This window comes from Parus major, chromosome 9 (genome assembly GCF_001522545.3).
Source record: "Parus major isolate Abel chromosome 9, Parus_major1.1, whole genome shotgun sequence".
NCBI lineage: Eukaryota > Metazoa > Chordata > Aves > Passeriformes > Paridae > Parus > Parus major.
The window spans coordinates 10946609-10961270 of NC_031778.1; the positions used below are offsets into that span (position 1 = coordinate 10946609).

Below are 14662 nucleotides of genomic sequence, written 5' to 3' on the forward strand. Positions count from 1 at the left end.
TTCATGTTTTACATGTCATGTTCTCATGCTTCCTGTGCAGTGGCAGAGATCTGCCTTCCCCAGACATCCTGGTTTTATATTCATCATAATATATCTCACTTCAATCACTCTACTTCTACTCATCACATTTGTCACATGTGACTTCATCTTCAGCCCTTCAGGAAAATGCCCACCATCAATTGCAGAGAGAACATTATCTCCTTGAGCAGCAATTTGCAGAGAATAAATGTGCTTTTGGACTTGATTATTACTTCCTTATTTCCTGGCAATTCATATTGTCTATACCCAGCATTTTTTGCCTTTTCTTCCCCTTCACTGAGAAGTTTCTTCTGATGAAGTTCTTTATGTGGAACTGTGGAACTGTCCCAGAAGTTGCCTTAATTAAAAACACGAGGTCATTATCAGGTTTAAAGAAAGGCAGTCAGAGCTCTTTATATATGTTTTTTGCACATTTGCACGTTTGTGCCCTCCCCTTGTCTTGTAGCTCAGTCACGGCACTCCCAGCCTGAGACACGCCACAAGCTGGGGACCAGTGAAGAGTTTGAGAGGTGATGTCTGTGTCCCAGTGGCTGCACCCAGAGCTGCCTGCAGCCCCACGGCTTGGGAGGATGCTCAGGCAGCCCCATGGCTTGGGAGGATGCTCAGGCAGCCCCATGGTTTGGGAGGATGCTCAGGCACCCCATGGCTTGGGAGGATGCTCACGCAGCTCCATGGTTTGGGAGGATGCTCACGCAGCCCCATGGTTTGGGAGGATGTTCAGGCCAGTCCCATGGTTTGGGAGGATGCTCATGTAGCCCCATGGTTTGGGAGGATGCTCAGGCAGCCCCATGGTTCGGGAGGATGCTCAGGCTGCTCATTTTGAAATGACATATAGAAATTACTGCACATAAACACTATGCTCCCAACTTTCAAAGCTATTACAGTCCATTTAAAAGTGATAAGCAGAGGGCTGCGGCTCTGAGCCAAAAAAAAGAAAACATAGTATAAATTGTCAGTGTGAAAAGAATCTATATTACTGTACAAGTAATAATTGTTGAGAAACCATGGCAGAATTAAAGACAGAGCTTTTCTTACCAGTCTCTTAGGCACGTGATGGTGTAAGTGATTCCATGTATACTTGATATCAAGTATAAAGAAGGAAAGATTTAAGCAAAACGGAACTGTGTGATTAAGGACTTCTTATCATTTAAGTAGTTTTGGGGAAGTCCTGTTTAAGGCACACATGTGTCTGGAGGCAGCTCTCCAGTTTGTGAATCTGCACTGGCTCCAGACAGGAAAAAAGGTTTTGTGTTGCACCTGTCCCCACAGATATGTCCTAATACTTAGCCCAACTTCCCACCCCACCTGTAAACCATTGGCAAAAGTTCCCCAGCTGGTTTAAAGCTATTTGTCTGTAGCAGAGGAGCAAACCAGCAACTGTCCAAAGAATATGTACTGGGGCAGTTATTGGGATATAGGTAATAGATGACTTGGAATAGACAAAAAATGATCTTTAGTATTCAAGGAAATGATTGACTTCCTTGTTGACTTCTTTTTTTTCACATGGAACATGCATTCTTTTTACATGGATACACACACACACATGTACAGAGATATGTACTTCTTTAAAGCAAAGGATACAAGTGCACCAAATATGAAAAGAGGATTGAAGATGTGATTTTGAAATGTAAATAGCGCAAGTCCCATGTAACAGAAGATGACATTCTCAGCCAAAAAATTCATGAACTCGAACAACTTTAATGAGAAAGAAAGAACATAATTATGACTCATGTCTACAGCAAACTACTGATTATCCCAAGTTCCCTTGGAATACAGAACTGTTTAGATGAAAGGAACAGAAATTGCTGCTATTTCAAGGGTGGATTTTAAACCCACCTAATTTGCTATACACTATAACAAGGTGTCTTATAGCTTGAAAAATCATAGTTGCTTGCATGTTTTTCTCTGATTTGTATATGAAAGCTTGACATAGACAACCAGTAAAATACATAAACAGCAAGTAAGTTATATGAGCTTCAATGCAAACTGCAAGGAAGCTGAGGGAAATTAGCTTCACTCATGTTTACAGGGGTGAGCCTGGAAATGGCTCCTGGTTACACAAGTGGCTGTGCATAATGCAGTCCTGGGTATGGGTACATTAAAGCCTAGAGAGAAAAAAAATTCCCAAATGGACATTTAAGAACCTGCCCCTTTAAAATATAGCACAGTCTTTCTTACTAGTGTGAATATTATCCTGCAGATGTAAACTCTTATTGCACTGTATGGACATCAATCTCAGTACTCATTTTAAACCAAACTATTTAAAATATAATTTAAAGGTATTATAAAATAAGCTTAAAGTACATGAGTAGGGTAGAATTTCTTCTGTGAAAAAACAAACAAAGCCACAATATTCATTTGCCTTGAGGGGATGTTCTTGATTGTATTTGCAACTGATTATATTAAAACTAATAAAATAAATTTTCCTATTTAACCACATCTGGAAAAAATTGATCATTGCTGCCAAATTTCCACAGAGAAAAAAAGGGGTATTTCACTTCTGAAGTCACTTTTGAGCTCAGGATTCTATGCCAACAAATCTTGATGTGGAGTTAGGACTGAAGTTTGTCAGTCTGTCTGCAACCAGCCATACATCACTATCCAGAAGGTTACTATGGAGATGGTTTATTCATCCTCAATGGGCTTATGTATTTTTTGTAATATGTTTGTGCTTCTAAAAATAAATATCCAGTAAAAGTCACTAAGATTTAACAAAGGAAAAATGAGAGCTGTCACAACCATTAAAACAAATTTGAGAAGCAAAATGGCATACAACCCATTAGTATATGGGAGGATATTTTGGATCCCTTGGCAGCCCCATCAATTATCCCAAGGACACATTCCATAGCCCTCATTTTGTGCTTCAATACTGAACAACATGAAAATAAACACAAAAAATATTTGCAGCTTAGCAGTCTTATATGTTTTTTAAGATAATAAATGTATGAGAATTAAGTTTAGATGAGAGAAACCAGCTGTCAAATACTTCCAAGTATGGGATTTTGTGTCCCATAGAAATTATGATAAATTCTTCCATTTCCACTGGGAGCAAACGTGATTCCATGTCTATGTGGGAATATCATCTGATGTATTGTTTGAAACAATAGACAAATGTATCAGGAGGGCCATGACAGGATCTACATTTCTACAAAATAGATATCTGTGTTTATATGAAAACCTAGTGAGGGAAGGATATTGCTATGAGGAGCTACAACTGCATACTTTAATTGTTGGGATGAGATAAAGTACTCCACAGGTTTTAAAGCTGAATGATATTTCATTTTTCATTTAGAAAATCTCATTCAAGACTCAAAAAAATTTAAAGTAGATGCACTATTGTCGCATTTTAGAAACAGAAATTCTTAAATTTCATTTCTTGTGTCTTCAAAACTTCTGGTAGTATATATTTTTTGGAGGAAAAGAGATTTTTTTTTTTCTATATCATTGCCTTTGTTCTATACTTTTTCTCAGCAATCTTATTAAATTCAAGTTTTTACTCTTGCCTGAAGTGCTTTCCTGGTGTAGCTGATTTTAAACTTCACACCCCTTGTCTCCCAGCAATCTGATCAAGACACAATCTTTATGGGTTTCTTGCAAATCCAGCTTATTGCATCTTTTTCATTTCCCTGTAACTTTTCCTCCGTCTTCTCACTACGTGCATCCTGCTTCCTCCTACTTCAAACTTCCAGGCTGATTTCAGTAAATGATTGTTAAAGAGAAAAAGATCCCTCATTCTTTTCTGGGTGTTTGCACTCGACATGGACAACACATTTTTCCTTTGGTCTGGGTGAATGTGTCGTATTCCACAGCAGAGGCCTGGTGATTTCCTTGGTCTCTGTTCACAGTGGATGTAACATTTGTAGCCACAGCATCTGTGTCAGATACTGCCCATGCTGGAATTGTATTGCTGGACATCAATTGAATTTCTTTATTTCTTTTTGCGAGACCAAATATAATCAAAATATTTTTTTAGATTTTTTTTAATGTGTGTGTGTGGCTTTGCTGAACTGTGATTTTTTTTTTCTCTTATCTCTAGTTTCTCTGTATTCTGATCTTTCACTATCAGAGCATGGGCTTGCTTGCTAGAAGATTAAATCCAGACTACTTTTCTTCCTTTGTGTAGCAAAAATCCAGGCGTTATTTCAATAGCTAATTTAGAGCAGGCTCCACTCCTTCCTATTCCAGGCACAGCCATGATATGTTCTTTTATCAAAGATTCAGCTCCTTAAAATGGTAAAAGTAGCTTTTTAGCTTCATTCTGAACCATTTGTGTTCTCCACATAGTTTTCTCTCTTCTTTTAAAAGTCTATCACTTACTCACATGACACATTTATTCACTGACTGCTACTTATTCAAATTTCTCAGCATGAGTTAGAAAAAATTAAATAAAACAACTGCTTCAGAACTAGTTATTGTCATAAGAGATGTTACCTGAATGCCTTTTCTTGGAACATGACACTTGCTGATATAACATAAAAATTACCGGCTGTTCTCCTGACTTTACTTTTATTCGTGTATTTAAGCGTAGTGTTTTATTTAGTGTTCAGCTTCTGTGCTTTGTTCAACAGTAATACAGAGCCCATGGAGAGATTCCATTTAGCACTGAACTGTCAGTGCTGTGCAGCATAAATCCCTTCAGAGCAAAACAATTTCTTCTAAAGAGATCTTCTGAAAACCATGTTAAGAAACAGCTTCCATAGGAGCATTTCCCCAAATTGTCATGCCTTTCAGTCAAATATTTCTGTCGTTTTTTTAAATAAGAGATGTCAAGACCTTTTGATGAGAAGTAGAAAAATGGGAGCAATAGGCTTTCAACTGGAATTTAAGAATTCCTGGGTCAGCCAAGGAGTTGCACCATACACAGTAGGCTCTGGGTGATATCCTCCCTTGTCTGATGGGCCATGAGCCAGGTCCATGGGATGATTAAATGCCACTCAAAAATTCCCAATATTTTGAATATCTGTACTTGCAAGAGGGATTACTTTTGTGGGAAGAAAAAGTTAGGATTGAAATCCTGGATACTGAGTGTTTGGAAATATATTTTAATAATCATAAATTCCCTTCCCTTGTCACCCACACAGACAATCAAGCTCTTTCCACTCTAAATGAAATTGGCATAAAGTTCTTATATGCCACTATTAGTTTTCACAGGAAAAAAACATTTTAATATACACACAGCAATAAGACATCTTTATTAAACTAAAACCCCTCATTTGTAATGTGGCATTTCTAACTCTCCACAAAGTTTATAAATCTGCTTATACTTTTAATGTAAGAGCTGTAATAAATCACCAATGTCAACACATTGCAGAGTGGAGTATTAATTTTAAGAACACCGGTTCAGAACTAATCCAGGCACTTGGTTTAGCTGTTTAGCTCAGTGAATTACTGAAAATGGTATTTGCTTTGCTTTGGTAATTTCCTCTGTAAGTAGTGGTTATTACAAAAGATTTGTATCAAAATTGACATGATGTTTATGTATTTAAAAACACATCATTCATGAAATATGCTTCACTTTTCTATTACTCTCAGCTGTTGTAAGTACTAAGAGAGATGTGCAAGAAATTCCATTTTAAGCTGGGACATTGTTCTGGAAAATGAACTTTCAGTTCAGTTCTCACTGGCAGAAGGAGAAATCAGTCCAGGCTACCTGTACCTTAGGCCTTGCTGCAACCAATGGGTTTATCTTACACCAATGTTTTATTTTAACTCAAATGAAAAAAATTATATGATATAAAAACTGTATTAGTTTTATCTTTTCAGTGAGATAAAGAAAGCACATTCTTTTTCCCTCTCCTTCCTTTCCTCCACCCCCACAGTAAAGTTCCAGCCAACCAGAACAGTAAATTATGCCAGAATGGCTTTTGCAACTTGATTTATTTTCTAGAACTACTTATATTTTCACTGAGTGTTAGAGAGATTATCTAGGTAAGTAATTAGTGCACCTGGAAGATGAACACACTAAGTACCAATCTCATCTGCAACAAAAATAGAATTCCTTAAAGGACCATCAGAAGGAGAAAATGAACATAATCTATGCCAAAGTCCCCTGGTGGCTGGGGAGACAGAACAATGTAAGATTTTTCAAATACTGATATTTTAAGGAACATTTCTCATCTCAAGGGAATAAAGTTAGTATAACAGGACTGGATAAAAGCAGAATGACAAACAGCATTCTTTCCTCTTGAGGGAATAACATTAGCATGGAGGTATTGGGTAGAAGCTGAGTTACATCCTGGAGTTCCTTCCAGCAAAATTTAGTGAATTTTAATCATTGATGGCAATATTGCATTTGTTCACTTGATTTAAAATCTGCTGAAGGAATGTCATCCACCTCTTGCAGGTACCTGCAGGGCTTCTGTAGTTGGACTGATTTTGCTAAAAACATGGGAAATGTCATGTGTCTGGGGGGTGCACCCTACTGTGATATATTCTTGCAACAAAACAGGGAGAGTTTCCACAGTCCAACAGCAGCTAGGAAGCTAGAATGTAAAACTGATTATGCATTTAAGAGAGATCTAAAGGTGGCAGAGCTATTAAAAACTGCAGAAGTCAATGTTAAGTGATGTTTATAAAATTTATTATCTTTGAATAATGCTATTTAATTAGATCACAGATATCAAAATATCCCACAAATTCAAGGATATTGATAAATTAATAATTGATGAAAATTGTTTTTCCTTAACTCTTTTGAATTAAAATGCAGTGAGAATTCAAACTACCAAAATTTTCCTGAGATTACAGAAGCCTTTATTATAACCTAATTGCTTTATTTAATTTCTCTTCTGATTAGAGTTTTCAAAATGGGAAAAACATTTGGATTTGAACCACTTGTTTGAAATCTTATACAGCTATAATGAATGTTCACAGCATACTGATACAATGTTCATTTCTTAATATGCTTAGATGAAAGAATCAGCAAAAGTAACTCAAATTAATGATAGAATATAAACTTGTTTATGGTGCTAATTTTGATACGCAAGCATATCTGACTCTCAACTTGCAAACATAGTAGGAGAGAGAAGTTCTTACAGGATCTTTAATGTCCTGGGGAAAAATTCTGGGTTTTTTTATCAGTAGGCTTTGCTACTGAATTAAATGAATTTCACCCCAACAGATTTATTGAAGATACACAATAACTTTCTATTTCCCTATAGATCTGGCAGGTTTAAAGGATTCATAAGGCCTGAGGAAGAAATAGGAAAGGAAAAAGATATAAAGGAAAACAGTAGCACCAAGAGGAAGGAAAGGCCAGCAATATTTTGCATTTCCATGGTATGGCTTACTCTTTCTGTAAGCCATAACCACCACCATCACCAAAGCTCAGCTTGGGAGAAGCTGGATAAACTACTGGCACAGAATATACTTCTGACCACCAACAGCAAAGCAATTCTGTTAGCCTCAGATATAAAGGGAAATCCAGCTATTAAAATGATCATGTCTTGAATGTCTTCACTTAAAAAAAGAAGTTTAAACCAAAAAATGTTGAAAATTAGGCAGCCAATAAGAATTGGGCATTTCAATTAAATGTTGCTTTCAATCAAATTTGGATTTAGCTCTAGGCTGTTAGTCTTGCTAAGTTGCTTAGAAAAGGGGATTTCTGAAAAGTTTTTTTATTTTTTTTTTTCCAAGGTGGCCCAGTTTGTAAGAGAGGGAACATTTTTAGATTGGTATCTCCATTTCATGCAGCATAACCAACTTTTGCTATTATATAGCACTTTAAATGGTACCTAAAAATAACCCCAGAATGACCCCTGAAGGGAAGGTGTCACCAAAGGAGAGGGGATGGTGCTGCTGCTCCTACAGCTTGTCAGCCAAGGTCTTCTTTGGTTCACAAACTAGAAAAAGCCATTTTCAAAGTGCTTATTTATCTTAAATTCCTGAAGTGCGATGTTGCAGGCACAAAGGAAGGAGAACCCCAGTGCTCTGTTGTCTCAAGATTATGTTCTCAGGGATTCCTGCAGTTCAAACTGGCTAAGTTTATTTTAGCTGGACTGCTTTCTGCAAGGATTAAAGAAGGGTTCTGCTCCGGATGGGGCGTAATAGAGTGCAGCTGGAAAATTGTTTGAAGGGAGATAAAGAAAGAACTTTTGACTGGTCAGCAAATAGTGGTAGTACTGGAATAACTGTGCTCAGGCTGAATTTGGAAAGTTTTGTGAACATTGATGCCTCTTCCATTCCCCAATAGAAGCAATGATGGTGATGGAAAATGAAGAGGCTGTTAACAGCCTGTGCTGTCCAGGATTAAGCAAATATTCTTATGAAGTTGAAATCAGGGGATAGACTCTGTGTAGAAGAAAAAGAATAAAAAATTCCAAGATAATATAACATCACCGAAAACGATGCTTAAGGACATATTCTGAACAACTTGAATGATGCTTTCTTGGAATGTTTTTTCTGGGATGGCAAAACACTGACCGTGTGGAAGTGGGGACATAAACTGAGAGTTAAGAGCTATATGGAACAATGGTTAAAAAAAATAAGCAAAAGAAACAGTTGGTGGCTTTGCCAAAGCAAACTTTGGGTAACAAAGAAGACTTAGTTGCTTTAAAACATGTTCCTTGTTCTTTCTGATCAAAGAAAATTAGGAATGTTGTCAATGTAATATAGTTATCTTTAAAATGGCAATGAGCTAATAGATCCTTTGCATCTCTGCATCTATATTAGCATTGGAAGAACTGCTGCTGAATTTTCAAAATTAAAACACAAATTAAATCTCATTTTTCCCTTTCATTCCTCTCAAGTGTGTTTTGTTTTTTTTTTCTGTGACCTGCCACCACAGTCCTAACCTCTTGCAAACAATTCAGTTTCTGAGGAGGACAAGTTCCATTTATTGTATTTCAATTTGCTGAGAGGAAATACACTCTAATACTAATTGTTGAAGTGTGTTCTTAAAAACAGTTTCCTTCATTGTCAAGTTTTGGATGTAGGAAAGAATTTCAGTTAGTCTTTGACATATTAGGAATTAGTGACTTATATGGGGGCCTTTAACCTATCAGGACTGAAACCAAAAGGTTCTTTTGAAGTCTGTGGTGTCTTTTCTTCATGACTATGAGATTTCAATTTCACTGCTAATCTGACACTACAGGACAAATACTTGCCCCCTTTGCATCTGTTTTATAGACATGATATTGCAGCTTCAACCTACCAATAGTAATGTTTTCCTTCAAAGTCTGTAAATAAAGCTCTAGAGCTATAAAATAGGAATTACTTTATTTTACCTAAGTAAGACAGCAGTAGCAGTTATTCACATGCATCTTTCTAATGTCATGTTGTTTTTTGGTTGGTTTTTTTTTTATTCAGGGCCTAATCTAAGATAAAAGAGTTTTTACTAAATAACTTGTCTAATTTCTGTGAACAATTACTTGTTCAGGGTTTCCCATGTTTACACTGCTTTGTTTATAGAGGCTGGAGGGGAATGGACACAAGGCCTTACCAGTTTCTGACCTAGGCAGAGCATCTTCACACTGAGAATTGCTCTTGCTCTGGACAGTGTTGAATGAGATCCTAATGATATTAAGCTCCTTTTATTTTTTTAAAGACCTAGTATTGATGAGCTAAATTTTAACTACATTACCTTGGCAGAATGCCACCCTGGAGTTACATTGGGCAGAATGATTTGCAATTACTCTGTAATTCTAATATCAGTATCTGAAGCAGGATACTGAATTAGTATACTCACTGAACTGCTCTAATATGTCTATATGTGGGAATTTGGGGAATTCTTTTTTTTCATTTCTACAGTCATCTTTAAACAGCTTCCCTGCCTCCTGATGTAGGCTTCTATTCAAGAGTTGAGATTCATTTGGACAAGAAGACTGAGAAATGTGAATAGCAGCTATGTTCTGTGTGTCACACTTTCCCCCAAAGTATTAGAGTACGTGACTTTTCTCATCTGACATTCCTTTACACTTAAAGCTGTAATCTAGAGTGCTCTACGGAGATGTGATAAATAAGACATAATTTGACTCCAGCTGAAACAAAATAGAAGCTGATGAACAGTTGGAAAAATTATTGCAAAGATTTCCAGTGTTTTCAGGTCTACTAAATTGCTTGTGGTCTCACTGGTTATGTTTTACTGACATCACCAAAGGGAAATAAAAAAGACAGTAAAACAAGAAGAAATTAAAAATGCTACACTAAGATACATCTTCAACTGTACTTACATCTGAGAACTCAGGTGACTATTTAAAATAAAATTCAGACTCTAGTGAAAAGATACTAATGCACCTTAAAAATGCCATCTGTAAGATTCTGTGGGAAAGCAGAAGGTGGGTGAACTAGGGACATATCATCAGGCACCTTGGAAAAATGCTTTTACAGGAAAAATATTAATTACTAAAAGAGTGTGTGCTTCTGAGGGTGCTGAATGTTGGTTTGGAATTATCCAAAAAATTTTCCAAAACTCCTAACTCTTTTCAGGTTCTCTGGAGGTGTAGAGTGGTCAATTTTTATTTGTGTGACTAAAGCTGAATTAAAAGTTAAAATCTTGAAAAAGACCCTCAAACCTATACCCCATTTCAGTATTGTAGCACAATGGAAGTATATAGGCACCAGAATATGTGCAAAGATAGGGCACTTATTTGAATCCTAGTCATGATTTAGACATTTAGTCTGAAAACTTTTGACAAAGGGCTTTTTAGCCCTTAATTATGTGCACAGACGGTGCCATGAGAAAGAGATGAGCTGTAGTCAGCTGTTTAGTATGTCTTGCACTGTGCTACCATTTGGTACAAATGTCTCTTTGGAAGGTAGGAAATCCATTATTCGTGTAATGGAAACACAGCTGTGCAGTCACTAAAAAGACAGGATGCTGGCAAGGGCTCTAGACTATTATAATGCCTTATTTACATGTATTTATTTTCTTCTTGCAGTTTATTTTGTGAGAATTCTGGTGTTACCTACATGCTTCTAAAAGTTTTGACCAAAGCTTTTGTTCAGTTCTTGTAGCTGGTAGGGAACTTTGCAGATAATTAGCCTCGAAGGAGAATTGTGAGGAATCAGCATTCATGCAAAAATCACGCAAGTTAAAAAGGAGAAACGTCAGACTGCAAGGATGGATCTTTGTCAGTAGGCATCATGCAACAGCTCAGATTCCTTATGGCCTCCCATTCCCCAAGGCTCTCTGGGCAGGGCAAAAGTACTGCTGTTTAAAACAATATAAAGTAAAAAAGTAGCAAAGCTCCCAAACCAGGCAGAGTGCTTGGGGTGAGGTCGGTCCCCATTTGCAGCAGAACACTCAATGCTCTGTAGAGATCCCAGTGTGGCCTCTCCAACCTTGCCAGAAATAGCATCTTAATTGTGTTTCCAAACTCAGGCCTCACAGGAAGAGCTATTATGGACCTGGTGACACATACTCATGCAACTGTAAGGCAACACAGGGCTCTAATTAAGGAACCTATTACTAATACCTTCAACATTAAAAAGATTTTAACCTATATGCTGTACAATTTTACTGTATTCCAATTTAGCAGTATAATGGATTATGCACAGAAATCCAAAACAGTTTTTTCTAGAGATTTATTCTATAACTGAAGAACTTATTGATAAATCTAACACAATAACATGAAGTTCAGCATTTCCAAGCTAGAGAAAATCATTACCATTGGGAGATAACTATATTTTAAGTAAGAGACTGAGTGTTTTTACCTTTGTTATCACTATATATATTTAGAACTTGCTCATTTATAGCATAAGCAAATGTCATTGAAGTCAAAGGGCTTTGGTTCATTATATAAAATTCTACTGAAGTAGTTTACCTGTATGAAAAATTAAGGAAGACTTAAGAACTGTATCTTTATTTTTTAACCTTGTCACAAATTCTCAGATGAGGGAGTTCTGACTGACTAAATTTGAGGGAATTGTTGTAATTATCAACTTTTAAAAAACATAAGATTCTGTAAGTTATACTTCAAACTAAAGTTAACAATATTTGTTCTAAGGATGGGATATTAAAGTGCACCCTGCTCTGTTTCAGCACTAAATGTTGATGATGTGAGAATATGTTCCTAACCCAGGACTAGATTGATTCTGGTTTGATTTTTCTCTTCATGAATTCCAAAATTGTTATTATGAGGGTGGAAATAGGATGGGCTTGATTTCACAGGCTACATACATAAAGAGAATTCTCTTCACTGGGTCTCACTTTGGAAGTGATTTCTCCATATGCCAATGAGATTTTGGCCTATTGGTTATGATTCCAATTGATATGTTAGCTAACTGCTGGCATCTGATACTGTGCTGTAAAGAGTAAACTACAACCTTAACAATCTAAGATCATTATTAATATTTAAACAAAATGTTTAATGTTTAAACAGATTGTAAAAATTTTAATGAAGCCATTTGGAAGCTAGTTTGCATATGGTATTATGTTCCTTAGCCTACCAGCATCAAAAATGACATCATTTTTCAACAAGATGAGCTTTCCTGTAGAAATACTGCTTCATTACAGTTCTGGGTTACTTCAGAGTATGAATTACATTTGAGTGTGTTATTTTCCAGTTTCTGTGCTTAAACAAAATGAAGGAAAATGTTTTTTCTTTGCTTTTCAAGAGAATTTCTCTTCTTCATAGGTCCAAAGTACTTTTCTTTATTCTCTGTGTGTGTGTGTGTGTGTGTGTGTAAGACACTAGAATATGATATTCCTCATAAAATGCTGATGACAAAGGAGCACATGCTTGATGGCAGCTAATGAGGCCAGGGAACATCTGCACATTCTCAGTTAAGAAATTGCTAATGCAGGTGTACAAAAAGAGGGAAAGTGGAAACTACAGAATGAAGTATAGAATGAATAGTCTACCAAAATTTCTGTATATGGACACCCAATATTTTCAGTATTATGGATAGGAAAGCAGCTAATTTATTGTATAAACCATAAATGATGCAGGTAATTACTGATGCACCAGAGTTATAAAGTCTGCTGTTATTATTTTACTCATAGCAATGTTTCCTAGCTGTTTACCATCCATCATGTAGCTCACAGCTGAAAGAGACAACACAATTACAGCATTTTCACATAAATTTAAGGGGAGCCACATGTAAAGAGACTGTAGATTAACATTCTTTCAGCATGGTTAAGTAATCAAGAACATCAGTCAGATAATGAGGGATTTTGGTAAGAAATTTAGATTGAAAGACATGGTAGTATAATTTCTTCTGCAGAAATCAAGATTTTCTTGTGTTGTTATGATTCTTCTTGTTAAACCCATACAGTAAGCAGCTTTAGATTTCTTTATAGCTTTATGCTGTTCTACAGGGTTCCATAAGATCTTATGGTACATCTGGTCAAACAATGCACCTGGCACGTCTCCAACCTTCATCTTTTTCTGCTAAACACAGAAAATAGCTGTGCAGAGAACTGGAATTCATTGTACACCTCCTGTCAATTGCAATCCATTTTAAAGTAATAATTATTACAAGCACTATGCATGTGCTGCATATTCAATTAGAGCAAAGAAGGCAAGTGCAGAACGAGGTCAGGCTGCTTGTGACAGAGCCAGGGGCTCTGCAGAGATGCTCTGGCTCTGCAGTCAGGAACACGGGGCTCAGCCAGCACGTCTGACACTGCTGGAGCTCATCAGTGCCTCGGGAGGGAAAACTGGAGCTTAGAAGGGAAAGCACAGGACAGGAATGAGGGGCTGCTTCTCTTCAGGGTACATAGTCTGGAGCTGTAATGACAGCTAATGTCCAGAGACCCCAGCTTTTGGACTTTAAGAAGGGTAGAAGACTGAATTGTGCTGTTTCCAACATACATTAGTTACCTCAAAATTAGCAATAGTTTTTACCTACAGTTTCAGGTATCTGATCCTAATAGCCATAAGATAAATGCTGTACTTACAACCCTTTTGTGTTTCATTTTCTTTTTTAAAAAAAAAAATAAAAAAATCAGGGGCATTTCTATGTTCTCCCTGATTGTTTTCTACAGATGCAAAATGAAGATTTTTGCTATAGGCCTTGTCTCAAAAAAGGAAAAAAAAAATCTGGGTGAAATACGAGAAGACAAGAGCAAGGTTTTTCTTAATATTACTAATTTCTGAAGTATTTAACAAAAACTGGATAAAACATGGGCAAAACTATACTAATGCAATTCCAGTACAACTAAATCTTCCCAAATGCTATTTTATTTTCAGACTCTTGTTGTAAAAAGGATCATCTTCTCCAGATCTTTCTATTGAGCTCTGTTAGTTGGTCACCTGTGCTGTTTCCTGAGCAGCACTGCCTGAAGCCTCAGTCTTTATTACTTTTGAGTCTGGACTTCCAGGAGTTCAAGGAGGTTGGAAATTGGGGATTTTTTTGTTCATCTGCAGAAAGGGGACCATGAGACAGTGCCCATCAGAGCTAACTTTTATACTCAGTCTCCATTTAAATGGGAAAATGTGCTTCATGCATGCAACCTATTTAATGTTAATCAGGAATTTGGACTTTACTGGATTCTTTAGGCAAAGACCTCTTATATATTTTTGAGGAGTGCCAGACCTGAATGCCATGCATTAGTCAAAAAGAATTTCCAGTTTACTCTCAGAGGATTAGCCATCAAATACCTTATCTCATATCAGCCAGCCAGCCACACACCTTGGAAGATAATAACCCTCCCATTCTGATATGAAATTTTCCTGTAGGCACT

The 14662-nt window shown here is 36.7% G+C and overlaps 1 protein-coding gene across 3 annotated transcripts in view; it reads right to left on the bottom strand.

Moving 5' to 3' along the window:
* The window catches only part of SLC9A9 (solute carrier family 9 member A9), a 175851-nt gene that overhangs the window by 77482 nt on the left and 83707 nt on the right, over positions 1–14662 (bottom strand). For 2 of the 3 annotated variants that reach the window (XM_015637763.2, XM_015637762.2), the window contains exon 10: positions 1621–1734. The exons of the other annotated variant lie outside the window; for it this stretch is intronic. In XM_015637763.2, the coding sequence (XP_015493249.1) occupies positions 1621–1734 (114 nt within the window). The remainder of the gene's footprint in view (positions 1–1620; positions 1735–14662) is intronic. 3 annotated transcript variants of the gene reach the window in all.